Source organism: Nicotiana tabacum, chromosome 5 (assembly GCF_000715075.1).
Source record: "Nicotiana tabacum cultivar K326 chromosome 5, ASM71507v2, whole genome shotgun sequence".
NCBI lineage: Eukaryota > Viridiplantae > Streptophyta > Magnoliopsida > Solanales > Solanaceae > Nicotiana > Nicotiana tabacum.
The window spans coordinates 28082265-28101684 of NC_134084.1; the positions used below are offsets into that span (position 1 = coordinate 28082265).

Below are 19420 nucleotides of genomic sequence, written 5' to 3' on the forward strand. Positions count from 1 at the left end.
TACTGCAACTTCTGCAAATGAAATTCTAATTCATTATAGCATAAATCAATTTAATTGTTGGGACCATTATCCATCTAAAATCCTACTATAAATTCGTTACCCTTTACTTAGTTATACTATATTAAAAGCACGAAGGCCCTTAGCGAAATGTTGTTCATCTTTTTTACCCTTTTAAAATAAAGTTCACACTAGACAAAATAGTCATTTAATTATTTTTCTAATATTTAGTATTTTAAAGTCAACTAAAACTTTACTTATTAAAGTTTTCCTTATTTGAACGACTACACAAAAAAATCTAAGTATATATCAAAATCAGTTACATTTACCATATACAATATTATAATACTAAAAATATGAATGTTTCCGTATTATATTTTCTAAGAGGATGTGCATATAATTAATGGAAGGAAACAGCCAAACTTATAATAGAATAGCCCGATCATAATTTGAAAAGAAAGAATTACAAGAAAACATATATGACTTCACACCATAACAAAAAATGGTCCATGTTTGATATTTGTCGGTGATTGATATATTGTGCATTAAATGTTTTGTTTTACCATCTGAAATTAAAACTAGCCATTTCTTGTGGATGCTTTTCCATGCTGACATATATAGTATAACCATTGACCATAGAAGAATGTCAAAAATGCTTGAGAAGTTTGCCTTTGAAAAACATAACGTATCAGCATGTGGAGTCCATCTTAATAGTATGGTCATTGACCATTTTAAGTTTTTCATGCTCAAATGGAACAAGTCCTCATGCACCTTGTCTCTTCATATAGCCTATTCTGCAGGTGTCCATGTAGGATACCAATTATTCAGACAGATAAGCCATTTAAGCTTGGACCATTGACTACGGTAGCATCGGTCATAGAAGCACGGAGGTTAAAATCACCGGCGTTGAATGCTATAGTTGCAGCGCCGGTAGCGGCGGCTTTGTCACTCTCATATTTAGCTTTCACTGATACCTTCGTCATTTTTGCCATAATTTTTTTAAGGACCTTGTCTTTTTTTTCTTCTTCTATTTATAAACCTTTGCATGTCGTCAATTTTTTGAAATATAATTAGTAGAATTTACTTTGGATCTAAAATATGCTTCTTATTTTTGGGAAATCTTGACTCAATCAATGGAAGATATTGATATTGAAGAAGAAGACCAAGGAAGCAACGCAGGATAAATTGGTTTTTGAAGGCTCTATCAAAAGAGTGTGAAATTGAAGGTAATATGCAGTACTAAATTATCCAGCAAAATTACTTATATATTATTTGTGTTCGAGTTATTACCTTCTACTATTCATAACATTTGGCTACATAAATATAGGTGAATTGTCTCTAAACCATCTACATCCTGTACTCAAAAGTTGGAAAATGTTCCCGATTGTATTCATTGTCACGCTATGAGGTTTCAACATGAAACTCCAACATTTTGTTGCGGGGAGGGATCAGTAAGATTGGTAAATACTGAAGTTCCAATACAATTATACGAGTTACTTGTTGACGAGTCAGACGAAGCAAAAGAGTTCCGTCGAAACATTAGAGCATATAATAGTATATTTGCATTTATGTCTTTTGGTGTTAGACTTGACAAAGAACTTGCATCTTCAAGGAAAGGAGTTTACACCTTTAAGGCACAAGGTCAAATTTATCACAATCTTCCATCATTGCTTCCACGTGAGGATAATCCATGTTATTTTCAATTATAATTTTTTTGACGCGGACAATGAATTATGCAATCGGATTTCAAAATTGCAAGAAGCCAACTTATCTGAGGAAGTTGTGACAAAAATTAGGCAGCTAATGGATGGGAATCCTTATGCACAATTCCTTTGCCAGCTAAAGGATCATTCAAGCTTCCAAGATTTACAAATTCGAATTGCTGCTAATGCTACACTGGATCAACGTGTCTACAACAAACCATCGGTAGATCAAATTGCTGCAATTTGGGTAGATGGAAACAATCCAAATGTATCATTCGATAGAGAGATTATTGTTCATGAGCATTCCGACAACAAACATAGAGTCAAACATTATTATGGTTGCTATGACCCACTCCAATATCCTCTGCTTTTTCCAAATGGAGAGGTTGGCTGGCACTAAGGAATACACAATTATAAATCAAAAAGAGGTGCAAGTACATCTGAAGTTGCCAATGTAAACCATAATGTCCGAACATACACGTCCGCTAATGAGGTGTATCACAAAGAGGAGCAAGGTAAAGTATTGCAATTAAATTACGTATCACTTTAGTTTTCTTATTTGAATATTAACTACACTAATAGATACGACTTATTTTTGTAGGGGTACGTCGTGAATCTAAATCATGTGTGTCTTGTAGAGAGTATTATTGCTACAAATTTCAAATACGCAAAGGAGAAAAGACAATACTACTATTGTGCGGACGGTTATTGCAGCAATTTGTGGTTGACATGTACATCAAGTTAGAAACAACAAGACTTGAATTCTTTAGATTAGAGCAAGCACTACTTAGAAGGGAAATATTTCAAGGTATAGTTGATAGTATCATGGCTGGAGAATATAGAGGAGATAAAGTTGGCCAAAGAGTAATATTGTCGGCATCATTCATCGGAGGCCCTAGAGAAATGCACCGTAGGTATATGGATGCAATGGCTTTGGTTCAACGTTTTGGAAAACCAGATTTATTTATCATAATGACATGTAATCCCGATTGGGCGGAGATCCAGGAAAATCTATGTGAAGGACAATTTGCACAAGATAGACCAGACTTAGTGACTAGAATTTTTAGGGCAAAATTACAAGATTTAAAGGATTAGATTTTTAAGAAAAAAATATTTGGTCCTGTTGCGGCACATGTCTTTGTGGTTGAATTTCAAAAAAGAGGCCTACCACACATACACCTTTTGATAATACTTGAACAATGGTACAAGATAATATCAGCAGACCAATATGACAAGTTTATTTCTGCAGAACTTCCTGATGAAGAAGAATATCCACTCTTGCATGACTTAGTTATCAAGCATATGATGCATGGTCCATGTGGAAAACATCGTCCAACAAATTCATGCATGAAGGATGGTCAGTGCAAGAATCACTATCCTAGGCCATTTAGTAATAAATCAATACAAGGAAAGGATGGATACCCTATTTATAAGAGAAGAAATGATGGAAAGATCGTAAATGTTCGTGGCATGAGAATGCATAATCAGTGGGTTGTGCCATATAATCCTTACTTACTAACTAGATACAATTGTCATATTAATGTGGAGTCTTGCTCTGGAGTGAAAGCAAACAAGTATCTCTATAAGTATATATATAAAGGGCATGATAGGTGTGTTGTTTATATTAAACCAGATGATGGCGAAAAAGTAGTTGATGAAATCCAAAATTTTCAAGACGCACGTTGGGTATCTCCGCCAGAAGCACTATGGAGAATTTATGAATTCAATCTCAGTGAAATGCAACCTCCTGTCCTTAACCTTCAACTACATCTCCCGGATAGATAAACAGGTAAATATTTATCTCCAACAAGGTTAATTAAAACTTTTGATGAAATAAATAACTATACAAGTTTCTGTGAAATGTCAATACACAGTGTGCTATTGGAGCAAGCAAAATTTGCAAAATGTGATTGCGTGGGAATATGCCATGCTCACGGAGTATTTTCGGACATGCTCGAGGGATACTGAAGCACGACAATACCTATACAAAGAATTTCCAGAGTATTATGTGTGGAACTCACATGGAAAGATATGGATAAAAAGAAAAACAAGATCAGTTATTGGTCGAATTGCTACTGGTAAGATGATCTATCTATTCTCTTTCAGATAAATCTTGATGAAATTAATAATTTGAAACAATATTAGTCTTGTAAGATTGGGCACTTTGTGTTTGATAAATTAAAACAATTAAGGCGTCAACCAGATAATACACAGTCTAGGATCTGATATACAGGCTATCAAAAAACAGAAGTCAGGGGTAGAAAGTTCACAACATAAATGTGAGTTTCAGAATGTAGCCAATCCTAAACCCAAATAAAAGAGGAGGGTAATGACAGGTTGACGCCAACGCAAAAATAGTCAAAAGTATAACGAAGCTGTGATTTATAGTCCGGAAACAAATGCGAGTCTTTTGGAACTATTATGCAAAATAGAATAGGGTTATTACTTAAAGTTCTAATCAATAAGAACAAGAATCAGTAATTCTAGATGGTTTTTTCCGGGGGTCCTATTCCTTTTACTGCAATATGGCTATATAGCAGTCTATAAGAGTTCATCATTATTTCTTAGAGCTGAATCCATTAGCTTCGTTACATGATTGATTGAAATAAAATAAGACACAATGACTTCAGCTAATGCCTAATCTATTTTCGGCATATGGCCGATTTGAAGTTAACGTGATGAAGATACTAAATGGAAAATATTTTTTGTGCTGCATACAAAAATATCTACAAATGTGTATAATGCAAAATTATCAAAAACTATTTGCACTTGTCACAGCAAAGTTAGAAGCTGGTGTTATATGTTTCTTGATAAACATATTTCAATTCTTATCAGTTAAGAATATTCTAAGGCTTCAACAAGAATTCAGAATCCAACATGTTTTTAAATAACGACACTTCTTTTAAGTAAAGAAGGAATATATTTTGGCATCATTCATTGACTTGGCTACATTATACTGACAGTTTGCACCCTATTGTATTTTATCTGGATAAATGACAATGATTAGTCTTAACAGTTAATATAGAATTTTACTCAATGTTACAACTAATCCTAGAGAAGGCGAAAGGTATTATTTGAGATTATTGTTGAATCACGTCAGAGGACCCTTATCTTTTAAAGACTTGCTAATTGTTAATGGAAGAGAGTGTGAAACATTCAAAGAAGCTGCAAAGGAAAGAGGTTTATTAGAATCAGACAACAGTATTTCAGAATGCTTACGTGAAGCGGTCCTCTTCAAAATGCCATCGGCGCTGAGAAATTTATTTGCAACAATTTTGGTTCATTGTAATCCAACAGACATTAGGAAGCTCTGGGAAACCTATTACGAAGATATGTCAGAAGATTTTAGAAAAATACATGACAATTCTCCTGTTGCTCAACTCCAATGCACATTGAAGAGCATCAATTATTTCTTAGAGAGCATGGGCAAGAAAATTGACAAGTATGACTTACCTAAACTTGATCATGGTAGGGATAATGGTAATGTATCAGAATGCAGAGAAATAATCGAAGAAAGGTCTATAAATGTATCGCCCGAAGATTTTGATGCACAATCAAAACTAAATCCTGAACAAGAACAAGCTTTCAAGACTATATTAGAGAGAGTCGACTCTGGCAGAGCGGGATTGTTCTTTGTGGATGGACCTGGAGGAACTGGAAAAACATTCCTATATCGTGCATTGCTTGGAAATCTCAGATCAAGAGGCATGATAGATTTAGCAACGGCAACAAGTGGTGTAGCAGCTGCAATTTTACCCGGAGGTCGTACAGCTCACTCTAGATTCGACATCCCTCTTCAGACAACTGATACAACAATCACAAATATGTCAAAACAGAGTGGTGGTGCTAAATTGATAAGAAAATCAAAGCTAATAATTTGGGATGAAGCACCTATGGCCAATCGTCAGACGATTGAAACCGTTGATAGGAGCTTCAGAGATATAATGGATATTAATGAACCCTTTGGTGGAAAAGTGATGGTCTTCAGAGGTGATTTTCGTCAAGTACTACCAGTAGCCAAAATCTACCAGAGCTGAAACAATAAATGCAAGCTTGGTAAAATCATATTTGTGGAATAAAATGGAAAAGATTCAATTAATAAGAAATATGAGGGCAAGAGCAGATCCAACATTCAGCGATTTCTTACTACAGATCGGTAATGAAGAGGAACCTACAATAAGAGATGATATGGTCCTTCTTCTAGAAAAATTGATCGTCAAACATGATGGTGATAGTACTGGTGAAGATAATTTAATAAGAGAAATATTTCCATCTCTAGATGAAATGTCAAGCTGTGCAAAATACATGACAGAAAGGGCTATCTTGGCTAGCAGAAATGAGTATGTTGATCAACTAAATGAGATGTTAATTGCTAAATTTCCTGGTGAAAGCAGAACTTTTTTGAGTTTTGACTCCACAGAGGATGATACCAACAACTACTACCAGGAAGAGCACTTAAATACTTTAACACCAAGTGGCCTTCCACCACACGGGTTTGTGTCAAATTGCTATTCTCTATCTTTCTGTGAATTCATTGTGTACTAGATCTACCAATATAAAAAGAATCTCTCGATATGTTTTTAATTGAAATAAATTTATTAAACTTACCGTAATCATATTATGTATACTCTTGCAAATTCATCTTATACAATTTTTCCTTCAGAGTTTTACACAAAAGTTGCATGCGTTCCTTTTAGTTCTAAGAATACTCAGTTCTATTATTGAAGTCAATATTCGAAACTTATAGCAAATGTAACATTCAGGATAGACAAAAAAATAGAAGATCATTCTGAGAATTGGGAATTATATTAATATATACTATCACATACAGTAGCTTCATCTTTACAATCTACAATTGCAGATTTATTTGAATATTTTATAGTTTGCAGGTAATTATTTTTTTGTGTGAATGGTGGTTTTTTTTTGGATTTTTCTATAATTTCTAAAATATTCTGTTTGTTACATTCTACGTATCTGTCAAGGAAATAAAGACAAAGTAACATACTTCATCCTTAGACTCGGTAATTTTAGCGTTACTGTAATAAAGTATGTCTATTTCTCTGTCGTCTTCCTTGTGTGCATTTTTATACTCAAAATCAAGCAGAAAAATGGACATCAGGGATGAATAATTCTAATTATCTTGGTGGCTTGCAAAACAACTAAAGGAATTAAAAAATAAAAAAGAAAAGAAAAGAAAGAGTATTGTGAAATCATTTGGATGATAACCTGAACTTCTGCTTGTTATGTTTTAAGATATTATTTGTTGTTTGATAGGGTGGTTTTAAAGAAAAATGCTCCGATCATGTTATTAAGAAATTTGGACCCGGCAAATGGCTAATGTAATGGTACAAGAATGATATGTAGAGGCTTTGACAATAATGTCATCCATGCAGAAATAATGATGGGCGAAAATGCTTCCAAACATGTGTTTATTCCCAGAATTCAACTTTCGCCTCCAGAAAATGTACTCTTTCAAATTCATCAGAAAACAATTTCCAGTACGTCTATGCTTTTCGATGACAATAAATAAAGCACAAGGACAAACAATACCTAATGTGGGACTGTACTTACCACAACATGTATTCTCACATGGACAACTATATGTTGCACTCTCAAGGGGAATATCTATGTCAACAACAAAGGTTTTAGTCTTGACCAAGCAGCCAAAGCGAAAAAAGGAACATATACCAAGAACATCGTCTATAAAGAGATATTAGGTAAGATTCACCACCATAACATAGCATATATCATAGAAACATAATTGTATGATGATCTGTTGTTATTCTTCAAGCAATATTTTCTTTTTCATGAAACTTCCTCAACTATACACAAATTAATTATACATATTATACATGAATTTTACATATATTATAACTATAATTATATTTATTTTTACAGACTCTGAACTGTTTCACTGAATGCATCGACAATACCGTTATATTTTAGAGGCGCCTTCCTCTTACCAGAATCAACTGAAGCAACATTCTTCATGGCGCACATCAACATTGTTCCACAGATGACATCAAGAGGGTAGCAACAGTCTGACTAATAGTTCCAGCAACATCATCACACCCATGCTTCATTGTAACACTCAATTTAGTGTCTGCATGCTCAATACAACTATTTCTTTAATGTAATAACTTTTTTTTGCATCGTCAAATGCTATTTCACTTAATTCATTCTTATTCAATTTAATATGCACTATTTTAGACAGTTTACCATTTAAATATTTGTTGTATCATCAATTACCTTTATACTTAATTCATTCTTATTCTACCTAATTAAAATACGTTCTTTTGTGCATAACACATAATACACGTGCAACGCACGTACACTAAATCTAATCTATTTAATAATGTGTCCTGTAGTGATACAAAATAACAATAAAAGAAGAAATAAAAAAGATTGAAAGAAAAGTAACAAGAAAAAAAAGGTTAGTAATTTGTGCCAAACGTGAATTCATGTAGGTGAGAATTTGTTAAAGTAGGATAAGATGGAATCTTCATTTGCCTTTCTTTTCATTTCAATTGTGTAAGATAAAAAATTTACAAAAATATCTAAAATAATTAAACTCAAAACTATGGTTGTCCAATCGGATGGGCCGTCCCGTCCCGTCCCGATCCCGTCCCATGTCCCATCCCATCCCACTTCATTTTAAACAGGATGAGCCAATGTTAAACGGGATACGGGGTGGGACGAGATAGCCATTTCGTCACGTTTGTCCAGTCCTGTTTTGTCCTGTTTCGTCTCATCCCGCCTGTCCTGCGTAATAAACATTTTTTGTTTGAATTCTAGCCGTTGGGCAACGGATTCAATGACAAACATAGCCATTCCCAACGGCCAAAATGGTCATAAATGGCCTCCACTCCCCCGCCCCCACCCCAAAAAAACACCCCTACCCCTACCTCAAACTTTTAATATAACCCCTAAGTTTATTAAATTACACTTTCGCCTTTTTTCTACTATAAATACCCCATCCTTCTTCATTTTTTCCCACAAAAAATCAGTCATCCTCTTTCAAATCTCTTACATTCTATCTAATATTATTCTCTCAATTTTCTCACTATCAAGTGATAACTTTCAAGTATTTGGGCAAGTTTTTGGAGCAACTTTCAAGCTTCAAATTAATTCGTCAAGTATTTGGAGCAATATTTTTGGGCAATTTCTTCAAGTTTCAATATTTAATCACGGTGCACTTGTTCCATCTCCTAATTTTAATATATAATTTTTGCAAATAATTTTAGTGCTTAATTTTTGTGTTTACTTTACGTGTTCTATGTTTGTATTTCATTTGTGTGTTTAAATTTTGTGTTAACTTTTTTGATTTAATTTCGTATTTAAATTATGGGACCTAAAAATGTATTTGGCATATTTAAAAAAAAGTAGTAAAAAAAATAATAAAGGCGAAAGTAGTAGTAATCCTAGTCCTAGTCGTAATCCTAACTCTTCTCCTAATTTATAAAACATACAGATAAAATGACTCATGTTGATGAAGCTTCATTTTCCCAAACCCCCGCATATTATAATATTAATTTCGGAGAACAACTAGATCATGAAACTTTACAAAGACAATTTGGCAATGATATTTTTTTGAGGATGAAGAAAATGAGGAAGAAGAATTAGATGAAACACCCAATAGTCCCGCAACACAAACTCCAACTCAGAGTCAATCTCGGTCTGGAGCTTTACCCTTTGTACCCCCTATAAGGGGTAAGCCTAAGGCTGAACGTCCAAAAATATCACTTGTATGAAATTTTTGTAAATATAATAAAGTCAATAATCGTGCTATATGTGAAAAATATAAGCAAAATTTTGCACACACAAAAAGTGGTGGGACGAGGGGTTTAACCAGACACTTACGTAAAAATCACAAATCTTTATGGATACAAGCTAACATAGAAAATAAAAAAATTATGGATCCTAACACCGGTACTGACACTCCTAGTGGATATGGCGGGGGTTCTAATTTGTATAACAACAGCTTGGCCCTGCTTTTGGTATGGTTTTACGCCCATATAACAAAGATAGAGGTCGTGAGAACTTAGCAAAAATGGTGGCTGTCTGTGACTTACCTTTTACTTTTCCTTCTCACCCTGCTTTTGTGCATTATATACAAGAAACTTATAACCCTGCTTTTCAAGATTTTCCTAAGACCACGGTTAAAAATGATGTTTTTAAATTTCAAACTGAATATCTTCAGTATATTCGTTGTGTATTTTTTTAGTTAGATTGTAACGTGTCTATCACATCTGAAATAGTTCGTAGTCGTAATGGTTGTGATTATTTAACCGTTATATGTCATTGGGTGAATCATCACTAGAACATGCAAAAATGTATTATTGGTTATAAATTTGTTGATTCAAAACACACTGGAGCATATATTGCAACTACTATTCTACAAATACTTGATTTTTATGAACTCATTGATAAAGTTTTAACTATCACCTTAGATAATTCTTCTGCTAACACAACCGCAACAACTAACTTAAAAACTAGACTTTGTCCAATTAATCCAGTAATTTTTCATATTAGATGTGCATGCTATATTTTTAACTTGGTTGTAAAAGATGGTCTTAATTTATTTTATGATGCTTGTAGTAAAATACAACATGCTTGAGGCTACATTTTTCGTGCTAATAAAGCGAGTAGAATTCGTGAATTTTCTCAACAATGTGCTAGCGCTAACCTTCCATTTAGAAAAGTTCCAAAAGATGTGTGTACTAGGTGGAATTCTACTTATGAAATACTTAAAGTTGCTTATGATTATCGGGTGCCTATCCAAAAGGTATTCAATATGCATAATAGTATCCGCTATGATCAAATTGTTGATTCTGATTGGGATGAGATCAAAGAGCTTACGAAATTTTTTTTAAAAAATTATTATGCTACAAAATATTTTTTTTGGTATATATTATCCTATTGTTACGCAAATATTATGGTATATTTGTGGAATTTCTATTGTATTTAGTAAGTATAAAATAAATCCAACTTATGCATCGACCAATAATGAATTAATTTCAAAATTTAAAAAGTATTTTTCCCCTATTCCCCAAGTTTATTTAATTTCTACTCTACTTAACCCATCTTTAAAACTAAGAGGTGAAAAGGGACTTGTTCGTAAATTTATGAGAATTTAGCAATTCAAGAAAATAAACAACCATCTCTCGAAGACTGCCAAGCTAGCATATATTTTATGCTAGATCAATGTTTAATAAATATAAATCTATGGAAACAACAGGTCGTGAAATTGCTCCTTCTACTTCTAAGTCTAGAGCAGAAGTTTTATGGGAAGATATGGATGATATAACAGGTTTTGATTCCTCTATTGATGATGAACTTCATTCTTATCTTAATCAAGGATTGGAAAGTATTAAAGATGAAGAAGGCAACGAACAACTTTTGGCATGGTAGAGGGAGCGTGGCAAGACTTTTCCAACACTTTCAATAATGACCCAATATATTCTGGCCATTCAAGCATCATCAGTAGCATCGCAGAGTCCTTTTAGCGTTGCAAGATTTTAAATTGGAGATCATAGACATGCATTAGCGGAGGACAATCTAGAGATTTCCCTATTGTTCAGAGATTGGATTAATTCAGAAAGAAAAAATCTTGGTTTTAAAAAATTAACCACTAGGGAAGAAGAAGAATACAATGAGATATTTAGCACTGGGAGCGATGACGACATGGGGCTCATGAAACATCAATCAACATTGCCAATTCCAGAACAATGTCTGAGAGAAATTATTGATAAGTTACAAAGAAGCTATATAGGAGCTTACAAATATTAGTATGATAATTTGTAATTGGCTACTAAGAGGCCTAGTTCAAACATAATCCTTCCTAGAAGGTGGCTGCGTAGATTAGATGCTCTTCAAAAGAATTATATTTGTATGTGGGATTTGAAAGTTCTATTAATAAAACAAAAGGCTCTAAGCGTTGAATTATTTTTATGAATTGTCTTAGTTACTTAATACTTAAATTATATTAAATAAATTATAACTCTATTATAATTACTAGAATATTTAATTACAAGTCTTTTGTTTTAATATTTTATAATTCTTTACTTAGTTTTCTAATTTCCGTTTTAACATTTAAGTTTATTAAATAAGTCAAAAAACTAGTCGTTGCAAACTTTAAAAATTTAGTCATTGTCAAAAAAACTAGACTTTTTTTTTAAAGCTGCACTTAAGGCCCTTGAACCCGTCCCGTCCCGTCCCGTTTGTTAGCGTGACGGGATAGGCCTACCATTTCGTCCCTTTTGTCTCGCCCTATTACGTCTTGTCCCGTCCCGTCCCTCCATCGTCCCGACTAAGTATCATCCCATCCCGTCTCATTAGTTTTATTTCGTACCGTCTCGTTGGACAATCATACTCAAAACGGTATAATTAACTATAATTGTGAAAATAATTTCACAAAACTAAACTTCTTAAAATTAGATAAAACTGGGTAAAATGTATTTTTCTACTTTATTTGGGGAAAACAACGTCTCAAGAATAAGAAAGAAGAAGTTAAAATCCTAATTGTCATGAAAACATATTTAAGAAGAACACGTGACTATTTTTGTTAATTTTTAGTTTTATCAAAAATAAGATAAATCATATGTAGCTAGACAAACTTACCAATTAGTTAAAATAAATGAATTTTTTGTGGTTTTTATTTTTGTGATAAATAGCAAATTAGACCCAAAACCGATATTTAAGGGCTAAAAGGTGCAAAATTTCGGAGAGAGTGAAACATTACATGTCTACAATCATACTAGGTCTCTAATAATTGATAAAGCAACAAAATAGTTAACAAACAATTTGAAGAAATCCGAACCTGTCACGATCCAAATTCTCTCTCCGTGAACCGTCGTGATGGCACCTAGACTCTACGACTAGGTAAGCCTAACACTTTACGGAAATGAAATAGAAAACATGAAAATATAACAACTAACAGTAGCAGATATTTAAATAAGCAATTGAGATGCCGCTCAACATATACAATATTCAACTCTCAAATATGTACACAACTCTCCCAAGACCCGGAACACCGTAAGTCACAAGCTTCTACGATTCTCTAACTATTCTATACATCTGAACTAGAATAAATAAAAGGGAAGCAACATCAGAAGGGGTCTCCGAGGTCTGCAGACGCGGCGGATGTGCCTTGAAGTCTCCGGAAATGGCAGCAATCGAATAACTAAGAATGCGGCCGGTAGGAGGTACCTAGATCTGCACACAAAAAATATGTGCAGGAAAGGACATGAGTACATCACAATGGTACCCAGTAAGTGCCAAGCCTAACCTCGGCCGAGTAGTGACGAGGTCAGGTCAGGGCCCTACTGGTATATATATGATAAAACAAGACAGAATGAAATACCGCAGTAAAGTAGATACTGAAATTTAACAAGAATGAAGTAATAGAAGATAACAGCTCAGTACACAGAGATAATAACCGAGGATCTACCGAGATACCATCTCGTAGTCCCAAACGTAAATGTGTAAGGGGATCTCCCTGAATACCGTTCCGTAGGCCAAAGTAAATGTGCAGTGCAGGGGGATCTCCCTGAATACTGTTCCGTAGTCCCAAAGTAAATATGCAGTACAAAAGGATCTCCCGGATTACCGTTCCATAGTCCCAAAGTAAATATGCGGCACAACCAACGAAAATAATAGTTACAGCAAGAAAACCGATAGTTCAAACTAATTTCAAGTCAAAGAAAAGTAGGAAATTCACTAAACATGCTGCACACAGTACAAATTAGTAGTTAAGGCAAGTAGACATGCTATTCTAAGCTAACAGGTTTCTACACATGCTGATATGACTTAAATAAGGAGGTAAATAGGTTATTACTTAGCAGAAATCGGGTTTTTACAGCAATTATCCCGTGTACGTACTCGTCACCTCACGTACACGGTGCTCACATATTAAAAACATTACCAAATCCTAAGGGGAGTTTCCCCCCCACAAGGTTAGGCAAGCCACTGACCTCAAACCAAGCCAAATCAATCGGTAGCAATGCTCTTTCCACGAATATCCGACTCTGAATGGCCCAAATCTAGCCTAATTAATTACATAACATAAATATAACTACAAGAAAACCAATCTAGCTAATGAAATCAAAGCTAAAGCAAGAAATTGGAAAAACATCACCCCAAAAAGCCTCCCCGGGCCCACGTCTCGGAATCGGGTAAAAGTCACCAAATATGAACACCCATTCACTCACAAGTTCACTCGTACCAAAATTACTCATATCCGATACAAAAATCTTGATCAAAACCCCAAAATTCGGCCTAAGAACTTTTCTCAAATTTTCCCCAAATTTTCACCCCAAATCACTAATTTAATGATGAAATTAAAGACATAATCATGGGAAACCAAAACTAGGTAAGAATCACTTTCCCCAAACTCCACGTGAAAATCCCTCCAATAATTGCCTAATTCCGAGCTCTCAAGTCCAAATGGTAGAAAATGACATAAACCCTCGACTTTGAACTTTTAAATCTGCCCAGGTAATTCCTTCTTCGCGAACGCGGTCAAAGCCTCGCATTCGTAAAGCACAAGCTGCTTCAGTCCTAAAAACACTCATCACGAACGCGATGCACTGGTCACGAACGCGAAGCTCACATTGCCTGACCTTACGCGAACGCGGGAGTCACATCGCGACGTAGGCTATTTTGCCTGGAAGCCATCTGACCGTTGGCTCTAAGCGAATGCGAGGTCCATATCGCGAACGCATAGCCTTAATGTTCCATATCTTCAAAAACGAAGGAAAATGTCGTGAACACGAAGAACAAACACAGATGGCCTCCCAGATGCCCTATATGAATGCGATACCTCTCTCGCGAACGCGATGAAGGAAGAGTCTGCAACAAAACACCAGAAATCTACTAACTCCCAAAGTCCAAAAATGATCCGTTAAGCACCCGAAACTCACCCGAGGCCCCCGGACCTCAACAAAACATACCAACCAATCCTAAAACATCATACGAACTTAGTAAAGACCTCAAATCACATCAAAAAAATGCTAAAATCACGAATCACCCTCCAATTCAAACTTAAGGAACTTGAAACTTCAAATTTCTACAACTGATGTCGAAATCTACCAAACCACATCCCAATAAACTCAAATTTTGCTCACAAGTCATATTCAACATTATGGACCTACTCCAACTTCCAGAATCGAAATCCAACTCCGATTTCAAAAATTCCACTACCGGTCCACATCTCCAAATATTTGACTTTCGCCATTTCAAGCCTAAATAAGTTACGAACCTCCAAAACACGATTTGGACACTCCCCTAAGCCCAAAATCACCCAACAGAGCTAGCAAAATTGATGTAACTCCATTTTGGAGTCGTCTTCATACAATTCCAACTACGGTCTAAATGCTAAGAATTAAACCTCCGTTTAGGGACTAAGTGTCCCAAAACACTCCGAAAACCAAAATGAAACCTCCCAGGAAGTCACAATAGCAGAAATAGATATGGGTGAAGCAGTTAATAGGGGATCGAGGCGATAAATCATAAAATGACCGACCCGGTCGTTACATCTTCCCCCTCTTAAAACATTCTTTCGTCCTCGAACAAGCATAGAGACATACCTGATGTGGTGAAAAGATGAGGATAATGGTTGCGCATATCCTGCTCGGTCTCCTAAGTTGCCTCCTTGACCGGCTGACCCCTCCATTGAACCTTCACCTAAGAAATGTTCTTTAACCTTAGATTTCGAACATGCCTATCCAAAATAGCCACTGGCTCCTCCTCAACTTAAGATAGATTCTTGTCAAACTGGACTGAACTAAAATCCAACATATGAGATGGATCATTGTGATACTTCCGGAGCATTGAAACATGAAATACCAGATGAACTCCTGCTAGGGTGGGAGGTAAATCAAGCTCATATGCAACCTCCCCAACTCACTGCAACACCTCAAAAGGACCAATATACCTTGGGCTCAACTTGCCCTTCTTTCCAAACCTCATAACGCCCTTCATAGGCAAAACCCGGAGTAAGACTCTCTCTCCGATCATAACGCCCTTCTGGACTGGGCTATGCGAAGTCTACCCTGAATTACCTTAACCTTTCTCATCTCTCAACAATCAATTTTGCTACTAGCCTCAGCTGCTTATGACTGGGTCTGACATCTGGATCTACATAATTAAGTATAGAGTGTAGCATGAGTATGTCTCCAAGGAAACCTGAACCAAGTTCGTACCCAATAATCTGGTCTCGCCCAGCTCAAACCAACCCACTAGGGACCGACACTGCCTACCATACAAAGCCCCATACAGTGCAATCTGGATGATGGACTGATAACTACTGTTGTAGGCAAACTTCGCAAGGGGCAAGAACTGATCCCAAGCACCTCCAAACTTCATCACACACGCACGAAGCACATCCTCAAGAATCTGAATAGTGCGCTTGGACTGCCCGTCCGCCTGGGGGTGAAATATTGTGCTCAACTCTACCCGAATACCTAACTCCTATTGTACGGCCCTCCAGAACCGTGTTTTAAACTGCGTACCTTGGTCAGAGATGATTAGATATAGGCACACATGAAGCCTGGCAATCTCGCGGATATAAACGCGAGCCAGCTGCTCGGAAGAATAGGTAGTCATCACAGGAAAGAAATGAGCTGACTTGGTAAGTCTATCCACAATTATCCAAACTGCATCAAACTTCCACTAAGTCCGTGGGAGTCTAACAACGACATCCATAGCGATCCACTCCCATTTCCACTCTAGAATCTCTAACTTCTGAAGGAATCCACCCTATCGATGATGCTCATACTTCACCTGCTGGCAATTTAGACACCGGGCTACATATTCCACTATGTCCTTCATCATTCTACACCACTAATAATGTTGCCTCAAGTCTTGATACATCTTCGTGGCACCCAGATGGATGGAGTACCGCGAGCTGTGAGCCTCCTGAAGAATCAACAAACGCAATCCGTCCATATTGGGCACACATAGCCTGCCCTACATCCTCAATGCACCATAATCTCCAATAGTGACATCATTAGCATCATCGTGCTAAACCGTGCCCTTAAGGACAAATAGATGGGGGTCATCATACTGACGCTCCCTGATATGATCATAAAGAGAAACTTGGGAGACCACACAAGCCAAAACTCGACTCGGCTTAGAAATATCAAATCTAACAAACTGGTTGGCTAAGGCCTAAACATCTAGTGCCAATGGCCTCTCTGCTGCTGGTAAATATGCTAAGCTCCCCAAACTCTCTGCCCTGCGACTTAAGGCATCGACCACCACATTGGTCTTCCCGGGATGGTACAAAATAGTGATATCATAATCCTTAAGCAACTCTAACCATCTCTGCTAATGCAAGTTGAGATCCTTCTGCTTGAAAAGATGTTGCGAACTCTAGTGATCAGTGTAGATCTCACAAGGGACACCGTACAAATAGTGTCTCCAAATCTTTAAGGCATGAACAATAGTTGCTAACTCAAGGTCATGGGCAGGATTGTTCTTTTCATGCACCTTCAGATGTTTGGACGCGTAGGTGATCACCCTACGGTCCTACATCAACACCGCGCCTAGGCTAACTCGCGACGCATCATAATAAACTATATAAGACCCTGAACGTGAAGGCAATATCGATATTGAGGCTGTAGTCAAAGCTGTTTTGAGCTTTTGAAAGCTCTCCTCACACTCTTCTGTCCACCTGAACGGAGTGCCCTTCTAGGTAAGCCTGGTTATAGGCGCCGCAATAGATGAGAATCCATCAACAAACCAACGGTAATACCCCGCCAAACTAAGGAAACTCCAGATCTCTCTAGGTGAGGATGGTCTGGGCCAACTCTGCATTGCTTCCACCTTCTTCGGATCTACCTTGATCCCTTCACTCTACACTACATGACCCAAAAATGCCACAGACTCCAACCAGAACTCACATTTTGAGAACATTGCATATAACTTCATTTCTCTCAAGGTCTGAAGCACTGTCCTCAGGTGTTCATGATCCTCCCGACCCGGGGAGTACACCAGAATGTCATCAATAAAGACAATGATGAATGAGTCAAGATAAGGCCAAAATACACTATGCATGAACTACATAAATGCTGCTGGGGCATTGGTTAGCCTAAATGACATCGCAAGGAACTCGTAATGACCATACCAAGTCCTAAAAGCAGTCTTCGGGATACCTGGCTCCCGAATCTTCAACTGATGATTACCTAAACGTAAGTGAATCTTGGAAAACACTCTGGCACCTTGTAATTGATCAAATAGGTCATTAATGTGAGGCAAAGGATACCGGTTATTCACTGTAACTTTGTTCAACTGGCGATAATCAATGCACACACGCATAAAACCATCATTTTTCTTCACCAAACAAGATAGGAGCACCCCAATGTGACATACTGGGCCAAATGAAGCCCTTATCAAGCAATTCCTGTAACTGTTCCTTCAACTCCTTTAACTCAGCAGGGGCCATACGATATGGAGGAATAGAGATGGGCGGAGTGCTCGACAATAAATCAATGCCAAAATCAATATTTTTGTCGGGCGGAATACTCAAAAGATTAGTTGGAAACACATCAGGGAAACCCTCGCTACTGGGACTGACTGAATTGTAGGGGTTCAATATTGACATCTCTCACATAAGCTAGATACACATCACACCCCTTCTCAACTATTCGTTGAGCTTTAAGAAATGAAATAACTCTGCTGAGAGTGTAATATGAGGTACCCCACCACTTTAATAGCAGTAAATGTGGCATAGCCAACATCACAGTCTTGGCGTGAGAATCAAGAATAGCATAATGGGGCAACAACCAGTCCATGCCCAAAATAACATCAAAGTCTACCATGCTGAGCAATAATAAATCGACTCTAGTCTCAAAACCACTAAGAGTAATCAAACACGACCGATACACATGGTCCACAACAAGAGAATCTCCCATAGGAGTAGACACATAAATAGAGAAACTCAAAGAATCCCGAGACACACCCAAATACGAGGTAAAATAAGATGACACATAGGAATAACTAGAGCCTGGATCGAATAGATACGATGCATCTCTATGACAGAATGGAACAATACCTGTAATGACAAAATTGGAAGCAACTACCTTTGTACGAGCATGAAGGGAATAGTATCTATCCCGGCCTCACCCTTTAGGGCAACCTCTACCTCCCCGACCTCCACCTCGAGAGGGCTGAGTAGGTGGAGTGGCAGCTGGTGCTGTAATCATAGCCTGAGGACCTTATAGAGCACGCTGTGGCTGAAAAGTCCGTGGAGGAGCACCCTTCCGAAGTCTGGGGCAGTCCCTCACCATATGATGAGTGTCGCCACACTCAAAATAAGCTCTAGGAGGGCATGGATGGCTTGGGCCAAGTCTGTTGGACTGACCGCTAAAATCACCCTATGTAGGATGCACGCTAGCTATCAGGGGTGCATAATAAGGCTCATGAGGCCTAGAAGGGACTAGAACACCACTGGCGGCTAGAAGAGCTGAATGAACAGGGAGACTCACAAAGCCCCTACCATGTCGAACTGTAGTTGGGGCACGTGAACCAGAATAATGGCCAAACTCTCGAGACCTCTTGGCCTCTCTCCTCCCTCTCTCGAGCAAACAGCTCCACTATCCTAGCAATACTCACAACCTGCTAATACGAGATATCCATATCTAAATCTCGGGACATGCTAGTCCTAATGCTGTGATGAAGTCCCTCAATAAACCGACGGACCCTCTCTTGAACTATAGAAA

The 19420-nt window shown here is 37.1% G+C and overlaps 1 protein-coding gene across 1 annotated transcript; it reads left to right on the top strand.

Moving 5' to 3' along the window:
* Nucleotides 1-1400: 1400 nt before the first annotated feature.
* Nucleotides 1401-3485, top strand: LOC142180730 (uncharacterized). Its single transcript, XM_075252796.1, has 4 exons — nucleotides 1401-1638; nucleotides 1757-2085; nucleotides 2415-2750; nucleotides 2910-3485. The coding sequence occupies exons 1-4, from the start codon at nucleotides 1401-1403 to the stop codon at nucleotides 3483-3485; spliced, it is 1479 nt and encodes a 492-aa protein (XP_075108897.1).
* The last annotated feature ends 15935 nt before the right edge of the window (nucleotides 3486-19420 follow it).

Bases quoted from the DNA above. Each gene is read 5' to 3' on its own strand.
- LOC142180730 (XM_075252796.1), top strand. From the start codon at position 1,401: ATGAGGTTTCAACATGAAACTCCAACATTTTGTTGCGGGGAGGGATCA. The intron at 1,639-1,756 runs GTCAAATTTATC...CAAAATTGCAAG, and splicing joins TTACACCTTTAAGGCACAAG to AAGCCAACTTATCTGAGGAA. The intron at 2,751-2,909 runs GTGACTAGAATT...CAATGGTACAAG, and splicing joins CACAAGATAGACCAGACTTA to ATAATATCAGCAGACCAATA.